This window comes from Schistocerca gregaria, chromosome 11 (assembly GCF_023897955.1).
Source record: "Schistocerca gregaria isolate iqSchGreg1 chromosome 11, iqSchGreg1.2, whole genome shotgun sequence".
In the NCBI taxonomy this organism is placed as follows: domain Eukaryota; kingdom Metazoa; phylum Arthropoda; class Insecta; order Orthoptera; family Acrididae; genus Schistocerca; species Schistocerca gregaria.
Window position 1 is genome coordinate 122,393,031 of NC_064930.1, and position 20,605 is coordinate 122,413,635.

Sequence of the window (20,605 nt, forward strand, 5' to 3'; positions counted from 1 at the left end):
GTTGACTTTAGTCGACTGACTCACTCACTCACTCGCTCACCATGTGGTAGCCCAAACCACTAAGAACAGAAACTTGAAATTTGGAGATGGTGTTGAACTTAGACCGTAGGCATCGTTTAAGAAGGGATTTTTAGAAATTCCATCCCTAAAGGGGATGAAATATGTGATAAAAAGTTTTTGAAATATGTTGCTATTAAGGGAATTTTGAATCTAGTTCTGCGAAAGTGAAAGGGGTTTGAAACTGAATCCTTATTAAATAACTATAAAACATTTTTAAAGCTAAAACTATGAACATTGTTCATTTGACTTCTTGGTTAAAAATAAAAAATACACAGTACAGTGTTTTTCTAAATTCAACCCCTAAGGGGGTGAAATGGGTCTTAAAAAATTTATAAAAATATTTGGTTATATTAAAACATTTTAAAGCTAAAGTCGTGAAAATTGATATTCACTTCTCGATTAGGAATAAAGAAGTATGTATTTGGGGATGAAAGTTTCTATGGCAGTATTACCACAAGAACACAAAAGGTAGGATTAACAAAAACCTCGCTCCAGCTACCAGAATTTCCTTTCGGTCAGCACCACATCTGAAAAAAATCGTGATTCGGCCTTAATCAACGTGAAAGGTTTAGAAGGTATTGCAATTTGTGAACAACACAAAAATTCGATTAAAGGAAAACTAAAACAAAATCTGTGCATACCCTACGGTCTACGTGAGTGAAGCAGTGAGCACTAAGATAGTAAAGAGAATAAAAATGATGTAAGGCTCTGTGACTTGTCAGCTTTGTCACATGCACCATCACAAATCATAAAGTACACTGTCACATTATTAGAACACACAAAACAAAGAGCTAAAGGCAGCTCCCTTAGCTAATTTTACTGTGATGAATGGGACAAAAACTCGTGAAACTAAGACTCACGCTTACTGCATGTTGGTCTTAAGAAAACCCGGCTTTGATGGGTAGTTGAATAAGGAAGATTAAGGTACTAAAATGAAATTTACGGCTGAATCTGACTGAAAGGAGGGCTCCATTAACTCGAGGGATTGAGAAATTGTTTTGATTTGGTAATGGATGGATGTATGGGAGGTAAAATTGTAGAGGGAGACCAATGCTTGAAAACAGTAAGCACGTGCAAATGGGAGCAGGTTGTAGTAGTTATGCAGAGATGAAGAGGCTTGCAAAGGATACATTAGCGTGGAGAGCTAGAGCTAACCAGTCTTTTGATTAAAGTGCACAACATGAGATGATTAACATGTTCAGATAACTCTTCTGTACCTCTTTATAGATGCTATTCCTACCATCTGTTTCAATTCCTCTGAGACCCAAACTTGGTCCTATCCAGTGAAGTATTAGAATGTCTTCTTTGTGGGTCATAAGTTACTTCACACTCACTCACCTTTCACCAGCCTTCAACCTGCCTCAGTAACCCAAACTATAGTATCATCTGTGGTAAATTTGACTCCTACGTGTCCAGGTTCTGTTATTAATTAGACCCAATAGCCAGCTGTTAAATAATTTTATACTCCATCAAACTTAGGCTTTTAGACTTTGGATTCACATAAACAATGAAGTCTGTGGTGGAATGTGCATAAAATGCCCTTCTGATGTAAAGGAGTTGCATTTATAATTTGTGGGATGACACAATATAATTGTGTACGAAAGGAGCAAATAAAATTTAATTCTAAAGAATTTACTAAGTAAATGTTGTATTTGAGTAATAATTACTGTGTGCAGTGTCACAATTTTCTATGTAACTTATTTCAAACTTGACACTCTGGTGTCGCTTATTCTTTTCGTTAATGATCTGCTGGAATTACAACTGGTCTGCTCGGTTTTGTTTCAGTTGAAGAGTGTGGAAATCAAGAAAGAGCCGCCTGCCAATAATGTGTCCCCTTCCACAGAGAGGAGCGGCGATTCTAAATCGCCAGTGCCTGACACTCCTAACGACGAGGGAGACGAGCAGATAACACCTGCCGAGCGCTCCTTGCTGCAGAAGATCATACGGAGGGGGCTCGTCGAAAATAAGAATGACATCGAGATTCAGAGAAAGGATCCGTCGTCGCCTCTATTCTCCATCAAAACTTTTGAAGCCCTTCACCTGTAAGTAAGGATTGTTATATTTTTCTTATCATTATTGTCATTTACACTGTATTAAACACTGTTGAAGGAGCAATGTCAGAAGATAGTAAGCCTTTTTTGTTCTTACCTGTTGTCAGATTCCTTCTCTCGGGGTGTTTAAAATATGTGTCACATATTCCAATAAGTAGTAGTATTGGTCAAAACTAGAACTTTTTGTATAATGATGCGTCCGGATACCAACAATACCTACATCCACATCTACATCCATACTCCGCAAGCCACCTGACGGTGTGTTTCGGAGGGTACCCTGAGTACCTCTATCAATTCTCCCTTCTATTCCAGTCACATATTGTACGTGGAAAGAAGGATTGTCGGTATGCTTCTGTGTGGGCTCTAATCTCTCTGATTTTATCCTCATGGTCTCTTCGCGAGATATACGTAGGAGGGAGCAATATACTGCTTGACTCTTAGGTGAAGGTATGTTCTCGAAACTTTAACAAAAGCCCGTACCGAGCTACTGAGCGTCTCTCCTGCAGAGTCTTCCACTGGAGTTTATCTATCATCTCCGTAACGCTTTCGCGATTACTAAATGATCCTGTAACGAAGCGTGCTGCTCTCCGTTGGATCTTCTCTATCTCTTCTATCAACCCTATCTGGTGCGGTTCCCACACTGCTGAGCAGTATTCAAGCAGTGGGCGAACAAGCGTACTGTAACCTACCTGTCGAGATACGGGCCAGTATGTCCTAACGTTCCATCTGCCTGTTACGTAGAAGTAGACACTATAGGCACTGCTGTAAATGATTACCAATCTTTGACACTTTTTTTCAGCCCTTCTTTGCAGTGTCACACACTTTCAGATACAGCTGGCTGAGTTCGCATTGGTCACGTGCTTCTGAAATGTTTGCGTGCTGTTGATGGGTTGGGATACACCGATGCCTATTCATGTCCGCATAGCCCGAAATTCGATGGACTCAGGTCCAGTGAATGGGGAGGCCACGCTACTGGACTCCTCGACCTGTCCATTCCCCACAAAACATTGTAGTGAAGTATAAGGGAAGTCAAATGAAAACAGAACACCTGCCACTACAGAACCGTGGAATGTTTCCATACAGAAGTAATAATCAAACACTTTAAGACATTTATTCCACTGGGAGATGAGACAATCAATTCCTGTTTTATAGAATGTGGCCGTCTGCTGACGGTCCACACGTGTGCACCCAGTTTTGCTTTTCTTCATCCAACTGGAACGAACACCCACATGTCTTTCTTCAGGTAGCTAAAGATGTGAAAAATCACACTGTGTATGACCCGGAGGACATTGCAGTGCTTCCCAGCCGTGGTCCGATTGGCAGTGCAGAGGCAGGTGTTACTGTAGGATGATTCTCTCAGACGCCATTCCAGACATTTTGACTTTATGGCACATTAGTTTCTGCACAGTGTCTTTGTAGCACTGTGCATTGACTGTGGTTTCATCCTTGAAAAACTCTGAGCATAGGGCTCATATGGTATGAGAAAGATGTTATCCTGACCTTACTGGAACTTGTGTGAATAGCTTTGAATTTCTTCGGTGGGGGAGATGCACGATTTTTCTGTTGTTGGGTTTGCAGTTTGTCCACAGGCTGTTTGAATGCTGTCAGATGGAATCACTCTGTTGCACGATAACACCTACTCGCACACTGCCAATTGGATAAAGGTTTTGATTCAACTGTTTGGTTGGGAAACACTGCAACATACTCTGTACAGTGTGGATCTTTCACTGTGTGATTTTCACATGTTTGGCGACCTGAACAAATACGTGTGTTGGGCTAGGAAGTGCAAGAGTAGATGTGGTTGTGGGTACATCAGCGATCGACCACTTTCTACAAAACAGGTATTTGTCTCATCTCCCAGTGGGATAAATGTCTTAATGTGTGTGGTGACAACTTTTGAATGGAACCATTCAATGGCCTCATTGTAGTGCAGTGCAATTAGTCCTAAAACGGCTTAACCTGAACATCCAAAGTAAGTTTCCACCCAACTCCAAATTGTTGTATACAGTCCACACATTGTTTGGTAGAAAGTTACATCATCTTAAGCGTCCGGTTTTTATCTGTTTTTCTTAAATATTTTGAGAACTATACGGTTTAGTGCAAAAAGTGCCATACACAATAATAATCTACATTAAATTGTGGACAAAAATGACCCTGTGCATAATCTTGTTAAAGTGAATGGTTCCAGCATTATGGAGAGTGTAAATGTAGAATTTTTTTGCATTTTTAGAGTTTTTGGAAAAATGAAATTATGCAGAAATAACTAAACAGTTTTAAGGCCTGGCCATACAGAATGCGGTCTGGCCTGTGGCCTAGTACTGCAGCTGGCAGGCCGCACTGTTGAATCGCTAGTTATTGTATGGCAACGGTCACACAGTGCGGCTCTGACGCCCCGGCCTGCGGCTTTGACGCACCGGCTGCCGCCGGGTTGTCACAAATTACAGATTTGCCACAAGCCGGAGCGGCTGCTTGCCCCTGTTGGTGCATTCAACTGCTCTGCTGTCACACTGAAGGCAGCGGCGTGAGGCAGTTTTTGTCTTGCAGCTCATAGTGCATGCATCATGGACACAGAAAGACTTATAAAAGAGGCGAGACAATACAACTTTTTGTACGATACACGCGATCCTGATTTGGAGGTAGAATACTTTTTTCCTCGATGTACTCTTGATAGCAAGCTGGATTCTCGAAAATAGTGTTGTCAATGTGATGTTCGTATGGACCAACGATCGCCAGGACGACTAGCGAAAAGAATTGTTTGTAACAGAAAAACTGGGATCCACTATCCTTTGGGCATTTTAACCTGATATGCTGCTTTCTGTCGGTGCTTCCAAGGCGCTTCGGAAACCCCCAAAGTTCTAGAAATTCTTCTTCAGATTTCTTCCACATCTCTGTTGTAGGAGTAGGTAAATAGTTGGGCTGTAGAACAGTCCATATTGCCTGGCACACTTCTCTCACAATTTCTGAGACTGTTTAATGTCCTAACTGAAAAGAAAAAGCTATGGTCTGGTGACTGTCGCCTGTAGCCAAGTACCTGAAAAAGATTAAAATAAATTATGCCGATAGAACGAATAGATGAGTTAATGACCAAAGATATGTTTGTTTAAATTCAATGACAATTTTATGAATACAATGAAACAAAACAATTTATTTAGTAGGAAGTTCTCTCTAGCGGGACATACAGAACTAGATGTTACTATCGTTTGCTGTATTCGTAAACACTGCAGATAAATTTATCACTCCACTCGTAACTACATTGTGGGATAGCACTTTTTACCGCCGAACCTTTCATATGATACAGCAAAACTGAAACTGAATAATTTATGACTTCTGTACGAAGCACAAAAAGGCCACAAATGGTAAAACTTACCTCAAACAAATGGCTAGTCTATGCCTTGTATCAATTGACTTTCTCCAGTTCGTTGTGCATTTCTCGGTGCTACATTTTTATCAGATGATGCAGTTCCTCGAAACATTCTCGCGACATACGAAAATATTTGAAGAACCTATCTTAGTCAGACTCTAGTTCAATGTACAGACGATGGTATTCTCCTAAGCTTTCTCTCTTGCTATTAATGCCGTGCACCCAACATCTCCTCATCTTAGTGCCATTTCGTATCGCTAGTACGAGGAGGAACTACTCATTTTTGCACTAAAAATGAATTCGTGCAAAGATAACGTGTCCCGTGTGAAGCTTCCAAATCGTCTAACACCAAGACAATCGCGCTATGCACACAAGCTTAATAATGGGGTTCGGCCCCTTCCACAGTATGACAGGTGACGCAGAAGAAGTCGCTGCGGCTGGCCGGCCGTTGCCTGTGTGGCGTCTCTGGTCGCTGACGGACCCGGACCCCCGCCGCACCGTCAGTCGCCGCAGCCAGCGGGATTCTGTGTGGCCAGGCCTTTATTAAAAAGTAATATTGTACAATCAAATTATAGTTCAAAAGAGGCTAAGAGTCACCACAGAAGGTTAGAAGTGGAGAAATACTGGGAACGAGAGCCGTTTACCACAAGCTCGGCCACCAGTAAAGAGCAGTGCGTAAGGTCTCTGTCGACCATCTGCACCTGCCGCCCACCCCTCCCCCTCACACACACTCTCATCTACTTTCTTTCCTTCAGTCGTATTGGGGAGACCTGTTGAATGTGTTTGTGAGTGTTATTTTTAGTGAAGTTCCGCTGTCATTTTTTTATTGTTCGTCTTTAGAATTCTGTACGTACTACGTGATAGTCACTTGAAAGTTTGTGAATTATGGCAGAGTGTGCTTTGAAACCTTGTAAGGATGTGGGTGGTGAACTAATTACTCAGACTACAAGAGCGGGTGGACAAAATAATTCAGTGCAGTGAAATTTTTAAAGATGATGATAGAAAAGTTCCTGCAGAATGACTCGCTTCAAGTACATGGTGAGTGTCGACAAATTTACATATTACGTACAAAGTCACCTCAAAAAGAAAAGGAACCTCCAGAAAAGATTCCATGCGAATCATTTGATTTTAAAACCATATGTTTTCTTTGTGGTTGGAAATGTAAGAAGGGTAGGGCGGATCCTCAAAATTACAGACCAATATCTGTAACATCAGTTTGTTGCAGGATTCTCGAACATGCAGCTAACTCTAAATATAGATAAATGTAAATTAATGCAGATGAATAGGAAAAAGAATCCTGTTATGTTTGAATACTCCATTAGTAGTGTAGCGCTTGACACGGTCACGTCAATTAGATATTTGGTCGTAACATTGCAGAGCGATATGAAGTGGGACGTGCATGTAATGGCAGTTGTGAGGAAGGCGGATAGTCATCTTTGGTTCATTGGTAGAATATTGGGAAGGTGTGGTTCATCTGTAAAGGAGACCGCTTCTGAAACACTAATACGACCTATTCTTGATTACTGCTCGAGTGTTTGGGATCCCTATCAGGCCGGATTGAGGGAGGACATAGAAGCAATTCAGAGGCAGGCTGCTAGATTTCATACTGGTAGGTTTGATCATCACGCGAGTGTTATGGAAATGCTTCGGGAACTCGGATGGGAGTCTCTGGAGGAAAGGCGATCATTTCACGAATCACTACTGAGGAAATTTAGAGAACCAGCATTTGAGGCTGACAGCAGTACAATTTTACTGCTGCCAACTTATATTTCGCGGAAAGACCACAGAGATAAGAGAGATTAGGGCTCGTACAGAGACACATAGGCAGTCATTTTTCCCTCGTTCTGTTTGGGAGTGGAATAGGGAGAGGAGATGCTAGTTGTGGTACGGGTACCCTTTGCACGCACCATATGGTGGATTGCGAAGTATATATATGTAGATGTAGATGTAGTATGTATAGGAATCCAGGTAAAGAAAAGTAAAAGTTTAGTATAGAAACTTGAACTGATTGAAAACATCCAAATGGAAGCAAATAACAGGCACATAAAGTTGGGAGACGAGGTAAGTGTGAGGCTCTTTCTGGTCATAGATCTCGTCAGTTCTAATGGGAGATATCACTGGCATTGTTACCAGACATTTTAAAAGCCAGGATGATCATGGCCCGAAAAGAGAGCAGCAACAACTAAAGGTGCTGATGCCAAAAGAGAAGATGCTTTTGAAAATCTGTGTGATTATTTGAAGGAAAATGAGGAATGTCAGTAGGCTTTCAAAGAATTGCAAAATATGTTTCTTCAGCTGAGTCCCCAAGTTGAGCCATATCCTGATACACACTTGAAAAGAAAACTTATCCAGCACTATGGTAATAATTTGAATTTTACAGTTTTACCAGGGAAAAAAAGTGTGATTCGTTTTTCTGGAGCAACTACTAATATTTTATCAGACAACTGATATAGAAATCGGAACTCTGATAATGAAGCTCTGGAGGAATTGAGTGTAATCAAAACTGCAGCAGCTGTTATTGAACATAAGGTCAAGTCCAAAAGCTACTACTATTCTGTTTCCAATGATTGGAGAAATTTGTAAAGGAGGTGCTGAACTGGTACATGAAATGCTCAATGTCTTCATAACTGGAATCATACAGCCTACTTCTAAAAGTCAAACACCTGAGAAAATTCAAAGGATGAAACAAATTACTGAAAGAAAAAAAAAACTTAAATATGTTACATTATAATAATTGCTGCACATAGATCGCTTTTGTCCCCTGTCCAACTTGGAACTGGTATTTCATTGCACAGAAAATTTGGTTCAAAGGTCTTGATCAAAATTTAGTGCAATTTTGGTGTGTGTGTGTGTGTGTGTGTGTGTGTGTGTGTGTGTGTGTGTGTGTGTGTGTGTGTACCTTACAAGGAATTTGTAAAATATAAAAGATCAGTCGCTTCCCAAGAGAGCACAAGAATTGAGAACAGATACAAGAGGTACAACTTTGCTTCTGCCGTTTTTTCCCTAACATTTGAGGCTTTAAACAAACAAATTGATGTATCATTCAATGTATTTTCCATCGCTGGCCACTACTTTCTCCCATCTTTTGGGCAGTGTACGAATCCAGTGTTGAAAAAATTGTACATCTTTTGAAGTGATCCACGAATCAAACCAATTTGACTCCTTCATGAGCTCGGAAGTGTTGGTCAGCCAGGCCATGCATCATGATCTAAACAGGTGATAGTCAGAGGGAGCAATGTGTGGAGAATATGGCGGGTGGGGTAGGACTTCCCATTTTAACGTTTCCAAGTACGTTTTGACCTCTTTTGCAGCGTGGGGTCAAGCGTTGTTGTGCTGCAAAATCTCTTTATTGTGCCTCTCCATTTGTCTTTTAATGCTCTGCTCAAATGCATTAACTGCGTTCAATAATGAGTACCTGTGATTGTTTCACTTGGTTTTAACACCTCATACTACACAATGCTAATCCCACCAAATGCAGAGAATGATCTTAGAGCCGTGAATATTCGATTTGGCCGTCGATGTGGAAGCATGGCCGGGATATCCCCATGATTTTTTGAGTTTAAGGTTATCGTTATGAACCCATTTTTCATTCCCAGCCACAGTGCGATGCAGAAATCCCTTCCGTTTTTGTCTCTGAGGCACCTGTTCACAAAACACAAATGCCGTTCAATGTCTCTCGGTTTCAGCTCACACGGGGCCCAAGTTTCTCCTTTCTGAATCGTGCCCATAGCCTTGAGACGAAATGGCTTGATGTGTCACTCCCACTAATCGTGCCAATTCTTCTTGAGTTTGACGTGAGTCTCCACTCAGCAATGTCTCCAATTCTGCATTTTACAAAACATTCTCTCTTCCACCCTATGCCAGTCTGACATTCTTGAAGTGTTGAAACCACTCGCGGCACATTCTTTCACTAATAGCGTCCTTACCGTACGTACTTGAGAGCATTCGATGAGACCCGGCCACTGTTTTCTTCATATTGAAACAAAACAGTAACACCTCCCGCTAATGATGAGAATTATGCTCGTAAACAGACATTTTCAGCCAAGAACAACTTTATGATGCAGACACAAATAGACTAGTTTCTGAATGAGGTTTCTTTCGACTGTTACTTACCACTGTCGCTGCCTATCGGCAAATGGCAGAAGCAAAGTTAGTTTTCGGTAATGCAAACTACGATGTCCAAAATCTGGATGTATGTAACACATTTCATGTCGTGGGTAGAACTGCTTGCAGAACACCTAAAGCCACTCTTCAGGTAGAGGACGATGTACTCGAAAGAATGTTACTGCTGTTGCTGTTGGAAAAATGAGACCTGTTTGATTTGCAACCTTACATAGCCCCAAGTACAACTGGCTGTTCGAAAATAGTTGCTACAAAAATGGCTTCTTTGAAAATAAAACCACTGTCACGTGAACATGGCCGAACATTTAATTTGTTTTGGTTGAGTGAGTGCAGAAGAATGTAAACCTGGTTGGAGTGGTCGCATGGAAATGCTGTTTGCAATGAGAGTGTTGCAGACTTCCACTATAGTCCCTCTTCCATTCATCAACTTGGCTCCTTGAAATCCATCAGTTATTTATACAGCTCTTCTTCAAGCTGCCACAAAAGGGACCAGCAATGTATAAAGCATAACAATGGTGATCTTTGATTAGCCTTCATACATTAAAGCTCATGAAATAATAGTAGCAGCAGCAGCAGCAGTAGCAACAGCAACAGCAACAGCACCTGTTGACACCTATTGAAGTCACTCTCCATTCGACTAGGAGGTTTTTACGTGTTAATGTCCTCTTTGTCAGCCATTGGCAGGAAGTGGCACGGAGGAGTTAAACACTACTGTCTATGTCGAAAACGGTGTTCAACAAATGGTGAACGGGAAAACGTATTCCAGGGTCAGTCGTTCCCTCTTCCTACTCAGAGGCACACATTACTGTATTTTTGAAAACTAATAAAGCTCTCATTAGTGTGGATAAAGATGAGCAGGGTTGCCACAAGTTCTGGAAATCAGGGAATTTCAAACACTTAGAGGAAATCGGGAAAATACCTGGGGAAATTAGCGGGAAAAAACTGGAAAAATCTTATATTTGTCTCAGTAGATGAAATGGTTTGTTTACTAAGACGACGTGCATCGTCACTTGCTGCGTGCAGCTGAGAGGATGCACTGCTTCCCTGCTCCCTCATTCTTACTGCTTCTCCCCTTCCTACCACTGCTTGCCGCTAACCTATCAGCTGCCGATGAGAGGCAGGCAGGCATGAGGAGTGGTATGTTTGGAGCTAATTGTCAGAGACTGTAGATGCAGCGGCTGAAGACGGTGGTCATGTGTGCACGAGTTTAGTCTGTGTGCTTTTGTGAATGTGTGCTCTCATTTTCTGACAAATGCTATGGCCAAAGATTTAGTTGTCAGTGTGTGATTGTCTTTTCCACGTGCCTGTCTGCGGCTCAGCGATCATCTTAATGGTGAGTTGCTACCTATCCTCATTAGTATAGATTCTCGGAGTATCTGAGCAGGTGTTATGTTGCACGGATTGATCACCACGGTCTCATTTCATAAACATGCTGTCTGTGACACGTGAACAAGAGGGCACATGAGTGGCCAAAACTGCAGGCCATTTCTGCGGGCATCTCTAATGGATCGGATGTTCAAGCCCTGCTCATTGGATCACCAATATGCCTGTGGCAGAATGTGGTAGATTTTCGGGGTTTATCCATGGATGCAGGACAGAGATGCACCCTGGGAGATCAGAGGCTGTGGGCAGTGGATTCCAGGAATTGTGACTGTCATACCGCAAGCTCATTGTACAGTGTGGCATTTTATAGATATTTCTATTGTAGTACATTTTGACGCTTTAGAATAAGAAAGTTGTGGCAGTCACTGGTAATTTGTATGCTATATACTCAGAGATTTCTCGGGAGGAATCTCACAATACTTGTAAAATAATAGACATAACACAGTGGGTAATAACAGACAATAACAAACATAGTAGAACCAACATTTTATTGGTGGTCACCTATAGGGTTGGTTTACACAACTCTTCTCTGCCTTATACACTTCTTTCAAGAGGCCTACTTTTTTCTGAGGTTATTTCTGTAGTGTATTTTAAATCTGTCTTGTGACTCCAAGGAAATACTTTTTTTTTCGCCAGATGTGTTTTGTTTTATTGAAATAAAATAACAGCAGTGGTCTTAATGGAACATGCATACATTTGGCTTCCTTTCTCCATCTAAAAACAGTTCATTACAAAAGATGTTGATGTTAGTACTTAAGATTTTTGGTCACATGGGGAAAAAATACAGAAGTCCTTACTTTTTTTTTGTCAACTTATGTCTTTACTTACCCTTGAGATCACAAAATTGGCCAGGGAAAAATGCGAAAACTTGTCTGGAAATCGGGGAATTTCACTTGGGGACACTTCTGGCAATCCTGATGAGCTCAGTTTTGTCTATCCAACTTTAAAGTGTGATAATGCATCTTGTGATAAGATCATGTAGTCATGTACAGTGAAGAACTCTGTACAAATTTTGGAAAACCAACTTCAATGTTGAAAAGAATCAGGACAAACACAAAAACAGTGGATTCACTTCATAGAAATGATTGAGCTTATTTGAATGTTTATTAGAGCTGAGAGGAGTGGGGACTTTCTCCTTCTACTCCACCTTCACCGTGTCCATCAAATGCTCCCATTTTTTGTGCATGTGGTCACTTAAACTATGGTAAATCTACACGTGTTTATGTGCAAGACTTGCTGGAACTTTTCAGCTCAGTGAGCCCAGAAAACAATTTGTTCATTAATTGTGGTTGTTTCACCATCCGACACACTGAAAAGTTTTGGTCTGGAGTGACATGACCATCGAACAGGTATTGATGAGATTCTTGAGTAGCATTGGTGGATTGACCGGACTCACATCAATAACAACAGCAACTATTATTGCAACTTGGATTAACTCCATGCCAGCTCAGTTTGTTCTCGGGTGTGTGAAGCAATGGAAGAATTTGCAGGTGTGCGCAGTGTCTAACCAGAGCAGCATGTGGAGCTAAGAGAGGCAAGGCAGAGAAGAAATTGCAAGGACTTGTAAACTTTTATTTGTGGGCTTGAGGAACAGAATCCTCTTTTCACAAGCCTCTTTTCCCTTAAAAACTAGCACCTCTTGAGAAGGTGGTGGAGTTGTCGTTCCTACAAAGGCCTATCACTAACATATCATGGCCTCTAAAATCACAGTTTGCTTTTACAAATCGTAATTCTGTATAAAAAATTAGTTTCCTTAGTGATAATGTCATATTTATTCAAAACCTCCATAACTCTGGAACCATTCACTTTAACAAGATTATGCATAGGACCATTTTTGTTCACATTAAAAATGTAGATTATTTTTTTATAGGGCACTATTTGCACCAAGCCACATAGTTTTTGAAATATTTAAGAAAAATTGATAAAAACTACTAATTTACCAACGTCTCCCCCCCCCCCCCCCCCCCCCTCCAAGCCTGATGCTTAAAATGATGTAACTTTTCACCAAACAATATGTGGACTGTATAGAACAGTTTGGAGCTGGAAGGAATCTTTTACTTTAGATGTTGAGGTTTGAGTCTAATTGCACCATACTAATGTGTTGAGTGTTTAGTTTTCTTTTGACTTGTAGTTGCATGTTCCATAGAAAATGGTCTGGCGCTTCTTTGTGGATGAACCAGTTATTGCCTTTCTGCAATGGTGGTGTTGTCTAACAGTGCCGGTAATTAATTGTGCAGAAATTGGTGATATACAACATCTGTTAATCTGACAAAATATATGGCCCTAAGAGTCTGTCACCAACAATTTCTGCCCATACGTTGATATTGAAGTTATCCCAAAGCTCCACCTCTACGATTACTCAAGGATTTTCATCTACCCTCACATGCATATTATGGTAATTAATTATACCATCGCAGACCTCTTACCTCAGCCTGCGACCTCTATTCCCTCCGATGATCTCTGCGTTGCCGTCTCCCACGTGGTGGTGTCCCTTTGGCATTGTAACTGGTCCTCCTTCCACGGGAATAAGCTTCGGATTCTCAAGCCTCTCCTGGCGCCTTGGATGACCACCTCTCGACCCTCCCGCTGGGAGGAGATTATTTTAACTCGGCTGCCTATTGGGCACTGTGTTTTTTAGCCATTGTAATTTGCTCAATGGTGCTGCCCCACCACTTTGTACGCTTTGCGCCCAAATATTAACTGCTTGTCACTACCTGCTGGAATGTTTTTTTTTTTTTACTAATTTATGTTCCATCTTGGGTTTGCCATCTGATTTATCAGTTGTTTCAGCAAATGACACGCGGGCTGTCACCCGAGGTTTACCTTGTATCTGCTGAAGCAATATGCTGAAGGCCATTTAATTTTTAGTTTTGGATCTCCATTTTTGTATGGTTTTTCAAGCCCTTTCTCTGCATGCCTTGATTAGATGTCTCCTATTCTTTCCATGGGACTGACATATAGTCGTTTCCCTTCTCTCTTAGTTTGCATTCTTTAGTTTTGACTTGGGCGCGTATGACCTCAGTTGTTTTTTGTGCCCTAAAACCAACCCAACAAACAAACAATTATGCCATCTGTTATGAAGCCTGCCTCATCTGTAATTAAACTTTGTTCCTCAGAAGTAAAATGTCCTATATCTCAACAGTTGTTGGTTTCTGTACATTTGTGACCAATAATACCTCCTGTAGGAATATGTGACACTCTGTTTAAGGATTTAATACTGTTTTCTGAAGGCAGACCACACGTCTTGTAGACTTTGTAGCTAATACTAAGAAAATAACAGTAATTTTAGTTGATAATCCCCTGTAAGTCCTACAATATTTATGACTCTCATTGTTTCCCATGAGGAATTGATTTTACAATGTATAAAATGCCAAAGTGCTGACTGGTCTGGCATCATACTGTATGTCCCCCTATAACTGGCTGCATAAATCAACTCGGAGATTGTAGGAATGCAGAGGCATACAACCTGTAGTAATACTGCCCCCTGTTTGATTCCCGGCGGGGTCAGGGATTTTCTCTGCCTCGTGATGACTGGGTGTTGTGTGCTGTCCTTAGGTTAGTTAGGTTTAAGTAGTTCTAAGTTCTAGGGGACTGATGACAGTAGATGTTAAGTCCCATAGTGCTCAGAGCCATTTTTTTGAGGTGATCGACAGATCACAATCGAAGATCTTGCTGCGCAACTGAATGTGTCTGTTGGTAGTGCTGACACACTTATTCACTAGTTGTGTTCGTCAGGCAGCGAGTAACCTGGTGGTCACCCACCACTAACAGAAGATCCTCAGGTAATTGAAGAAACGGCTTCAATGTGTCTGACATCACAAAAACGCAAATGTTCTTCTCGTCCTACGTAGACAAAACGAGGCCTCACACAACCCTGCGCAACTGAGAGTAGTTCGCAAAGCTTCAGTAGACTGTTCTTCCTCATCCACTCTACAGCCTGGATCTCCCATCTTTGTTTGTATCAATGAAGGATGGACTCTGCGGAAAGCAGTACGTGGACGATGGAGAGGTTATTGACACAACAAGCTGGCTTTGATGTCAACCAGTAGAGTGGTACCATGTGGGCATACACTCTCTCCCAGTGTGGCTTAAGGCTGTTGCATTGAATGGAGATTATAGTGAAAATGAGGGTTTTCTTGCCTAAAGAGTGGGGAATAATTTGGTGTGTTAGACTCCAATATAAACCAATCTGATTTCAGAGAAAAAAAGTTGCATTACTTATTGAATGACTATTGTAATTTACTCAACATAGCATAATTTAATGTGACTGTATTCCATTACCCTCACTTTACTTTTGCTGATGTTAATTTTATGTCTTTTCAAGACACTATCTGTACCATTCAGCTGCTCTTCAAAGTCCTTTGATGCCGCTGAAGAATTAAAACGTCATTGGCGATCCTCAGTGTTTTTGTTTCTCATCTGCGAACTTTAATAGCCTTTAGCAAATTTCTCCTTCATTTCCAGTAATGTTTCTCTCTTATCTCCGTAGACTATTAATGGAATGTAACAATATTAGAGAAGAAAAGTTGCCACTCACCATATAGCGAAGATGCTGAGTCACGATAGGCACAATAAAAAGATTCACATAATTATAGCTTTTGGCCATTAATGCCTCTGTCAACAATAGACACACACACACACACACACACACACACACACACACACACACACACACACACACTCACTCACTCACTCAAACACAACTCGCTCACATGACTGCAGTCTCAGACAACGGGAAACCACACTGATAGAGACTATTAATAGCGTATTCAGGATAGTTTAGTCAGTATTAACCAGTACTACAACTGCCACCTTACGATGACACATTGCTGGACACAATTGGCACGTAAATAGATTATTCAGTCGCTTAAATAGATTATTCAGTCACTTAAATGTGACCATCTGTCGGAAGCCTGAATATCTGTCATTTGCTTTGTGGACCACTGTGAAATCTGCAGGAGTCGTCGGTGGGGTTGTGGAAGGTACACGGTCAGGGATGTGGGGCAGACTTGGATCTTGAGTCAGTAAAGTGAGGAGCAGCTATGACGTCCCCCGAGGTGTCTCGGGAACACTTGGCTGAGCTGAAGTTGGCGATGCTCACTGGTAGTCACCCAGAGCAATGAGCAGCAGCGTGACTCAGATGAGTAGGAGTGTGACACGTGCACACTGCTAGCACATTTCCAACTTCACTGTGAAGTACTAAATACTAACACTATGCAAATGCGGCTGTTGCTGTTCGTCCTTCAAACTAAATGTTTAACATGTTGATTGCCATGAGGCTGCCACTGGCAGTTGGGGTACTCAAAGGTTTGTTTCTGCTGGGTTACTTGTCTCCAAGCGGAAGGCCATCATCAGGTTGAAGAAACGACATCAGCATGTTTGTTACCACAAAAATGCAATCGAACTTCTCCTTCTCCTTGACAGTGCATAGCCTCAAACAAGTCTGCACAACTGAGGTTGCACATGATGATGTGGTGTGGTCTGACACTGCAGTAAACATTATTTTATGTGTGGCAGACGTATTAAGCGTGCAATCGCTGCGGCTGTGACAAAATTTTATATGCTGCTTTACATTGGTAGTGCATGAAATCACAAAACCGACATGTCACCTTTTTTTTTGAGTGTTGGAACTTACCTTGAGCTGCTTGCAGAAAGGTTAAGAATGGGCTGCATTTTTTATGAATATGAAGAATCAGTGACTTACAGTGGCAGACAGGAATGAATGTACATATAAAATGCTTTAGGATGCCATAAGAAACGCACCACTTCAGAAGACAGATGTGAAAATGTCCGAAATCTGTAGAGCTTAGTAGAGTTCTTAAAAACAAGAAAAGTGAGTGGTTTCTGCATAATTACTTGATTGTTATTTCCACATTTGCGCCGTTTGACCTGTGCAGCGTGCAATTAATGTATGAGAGTGCTCGATTTCTGTGCAGTGCGATGCAAGCACATCAACAGGACAGATTTATTTTGCAAATATCACAAGTCCGCGTTAGCACGCTAATTTTAATTTACACCTCAAAAAAGACTGGTTTATTGTGAAGATTGGAACCATACCAACATTTACTAACAGAATCTGACTATATGGAGTATCAGACCAAAATTGAGACTGCACTGAGGAGGTATGGCAGGGAGAACGTAATGTATTATCTGGGATGGAGAGTTGTTAAAGCGATGTAGAACTTCGTTACTCCCGTTGAAACCTGGTTGGGAACTGAGGTCGATTAAAGTAAATGGATAAATCGATGAGGGTCATTGCTATACAGAGTGAGACATGTCTCCTGATTTTGGAACTGTAAGGATAGTAGCTTCAGTGACAGCATTTTTGTTTAGTTTGTCTGTGAAGGGTAGCATTACAAATTTCAAAAAATTCAGATTCTAGTGGTATTCTAATCATAAACCAGTAAGCCATAAATAAAACTTTGTTTTCTGTTAAAAACGAATCAGGAAAAAACAAAACAGCTCATATCTGTGTTTGCAGTTGTTCAAAATTGCATAGAAGGAGAAAGAATATATATGAGAGAAACAGTTCACTTGATGGTTGAACTGCCCTTCTTTCGTAGCTAAACCAGACTGCAATAAAGAAAATCAAACTGCACATTTTCATAGTGTGCCATAGCATGGCACTCAGCTTTAAAAGAAAACCTGTGTTTTAATAAATATACATATCCTGTGTCCATCCAAACATTTATTGGAGTATTGTGTAAAAATTTGAAGTTAATCGGCAAAGAACCTTTTGATATTTTTGGTAACAACATTAAACATCAGCTTGAGTGTATATAATAGTATGGCTTAGAATGAATGTGGTGCCATGTTAAGTACCTTCTGCCACACACTTCACTGGTTCGCAGTGTAGACCGTGTATGCGGCTGCAGATTTAGGAAATGCACAGGTAAAATATTATTAAAAAAAAAGAAAAAATCTAAAGTCTAGTTTCTGTTGGAGAGCTCTGATGCAGATGGCTTCTACATTTTTGTTTGAAAAGAGTGCTTCCTTTATTGACATTACCACATACATGTCCTACTGTTTACAGTGTATCGATTTGCTGGGGTTAAAAGAATTTTTGAAAATAAATGATAAACTCTGTGCTTGGTTTTGTGTCCAGTGTTACTGCTCGTATGCAGACAAAAGTACAAAGCCCTTTTGCTATTTCACTCGATATTGTAAACAGGTCGCAAGTGAATCGGAGAACCACTTTGTTGATAACAGAGTATTGTGATGATGAGTTGTTATAATGCATTTCATTGGTTGACTGCCAAGTGACATCATGCCACACTAGAAGGGGCTAGCAAAACACAGGGTCCAATCACATTAATGTGACCACCCACCAAATGCCTGAAAACCACCTTCTGCAGTGCAGGAACTGTGTCAGTGAGGTTATGGAAGTTACTATCAGGGATGTGGAGCTATGACAACTCCATTGTCATGACCAGCTGCTCTAGGTTTCTCCTTTGAGAATATACGGCACGAACTGCCTGATCGACGTGGGCCCACTTACTCCCAATGGGGTTTAAATCTGTGAGTTTGGTGCCCAGGGGAGTATAATAAACTCGTCCTGGTGCTCTTCGAACCATGCGCGTGCACTCTAAGCTGGTTGATGTGTTGCATTGTCTGCTGTGCCGAGGAAAACAAATGAATGTACGACGTGGTCCCCAAGAGTACGGGCATTCTTGTGTTGATCTATTGTGAATTCCAGAATGATGAGTTCATGCAGTGAATGCCATGAAAAGATTACCCACACCCTTTAGTCTCCCTCCTCTGGCCTGGACCCATGAGACATTGTTGCAGGGCTCTACACGCTAATGGCTGTGTGATGGAAGGAGCATAAAATGTGATTTGTGTGAAAAGGCGACCTGTTGTCACCCGGGCACGCAAATGCCATCCTTCGCCACTTGCTGCAGTGTCTTGTAAGCAGCAAGATTCACTTTTTAGTGAGAGACCATCTTACTTCTTCATAACTTCATCCAAATTTCCACCACGTCTGTAAAGCACACACACACACACTGTTCTATAGACAATTTTCGGTATATAATGTACAGATTTTACATTTGTATTGAACCCACAAATGGCGTCAAGGGTCAGATTGTCACTTGTTAATAACAAACCAGCCTCTTTAAATAAATCTTACTGCACACAGATTTCAAGATTTATCAATATGTATGATATTAATTAGCTAAAATTTGATGATGGACAGCCGGCCGGAGTGGCCGAGCAGTTCTAGGCACTCCAGTCTGGAACCGCATGACCGCTATGGCCGGAGGCTTGAATCCTGCCTCGGGCATGGATGTGTGTGATGTCCTTAGGTTAGTTAGCTTTAAGTAGTTGTAAGTCTAGGGGACTGATGACCTCAGAAGTTAAGTCCCATAGTGCTCAGAGCCATTTGAACCATTTGACAATGGACAGAAATGCCCAGTGGTTAACTGACTAATGATGCACTCAGTATTTTAGCACAGGTCATTTAGCCAGTTTTGTTAAGTGTCCCCCTTATCATCCTTTAGCATATTTTCTTTATCACCCATTTCATAACTTTGCATTTGAGACATGTAATAACCCTTATTTCTGCATGTAATTTTATTGTTGTTTGTATGAAGTAGACTTCTGTTGTCATTGTCTGTCATGGGTATTGCTAAATTTTGCGTTTGTTGCAGCAAGCCAAACCTTCTGAAGGGTGTGTACGCAATGGGCTTCAATGCTCCTTCCAGAATACAAGAGGCTGCCTTGCCGATCCTGCTTGCAGAACCGTAAGTCTCTTTTTCAATTTGGAGGGTCGCTTCTGTGCTCTACAGAGTTTAATTGTAGCTAAATATGCAACATTTTATCTTTTCAACTTTAGGTTTTTATTAAATGGCACACTGCTGTTTTCTGGGTAGAGGAAATGGAGATAAATGATTGCATTTGCTCTAGAAAGGCCTAATTTTAAATAGCAGTTAGATATTAGTCTCCTCGTGAGGGACAAATTTGCATTTGTGTGAAATTAGAGTAAAGCAGTTGTAAGTTATTTCCCTTGCAGATCCTTCGTGATTTTGACTCTGCTGCAAGAGATAGTTTTGCTAGGGGATGGGTGGGACCAGTGTAAAGAAAAGTTATTTTCAGTAAGTTAGCAGATGACTAGGTCTTTTGTACAATGCAAGGAGGGAAGCTTGGAGTACAAATACAATCTTGACCCGGAACTTAATTTTCCCAGTTAATGAAAGTTGTTGATATCAGAAAATGTTAACATTTGTTTCTTTGGCATCTTTGTTCACATTACTTGTGAAATGTAAAAAATTACATGTGCAAGGTATGGAGAACCTCGAGCACCTCTGTGCCTTCTTGCTGTTTTCACACTTTATTGTGTAAAGATGGTCATTGATTGCCATGTAGCATTTACTGAAGAGTTGGTGCACATGAAAGTTGCTGAGTTTCCAGATTTTTGTGGAGGGTGGTTGCTTGCTGTATTTTTTCTGAATAGTTTGATGGTGCATTACATATATTCGCTATAAACTATCACCTCAGTATGAAATATTAACATCTGTAGGGATGGATGCACAGTCCTCCGGTAATATGAACCAGCACCTCACCAAGTTATGCAGGAATGAGTCTTTAGAGGAATGTGTGCATTTTAAATCCAATGTTGTTTCCTTTCCTA

The 20,605-nt window shown here is 41.1% G+C and overlaps 1 protein-coding gene across 1 annotated transcript in view; it reads left to right on the forward strand.

Moving 5' to 3' along the window:
* Positions 1 to 20,605, forward strand: part of LOC126295445 (DEAD-box helicase Dbp80-like) — a 125,893-nt gene that overhangs the window by 12,639 nt on the left and 92,649 nt on the right. The window contains exons 2-3 of the mRNA XM_049987945.1: positions 1,846 to 2,102; positions 19,626 to 19,718. Of these exons, the coding sequence (XP_049843902.1) occupies positions 1,846 to 2,102; positions 19,626 to 19,718 (350 nt within the window). The remainder of the gene's footprint in view (positions 1 to 1,845; positions 2,103 to 19,625; positions 19,719 to 20,605) is intronic.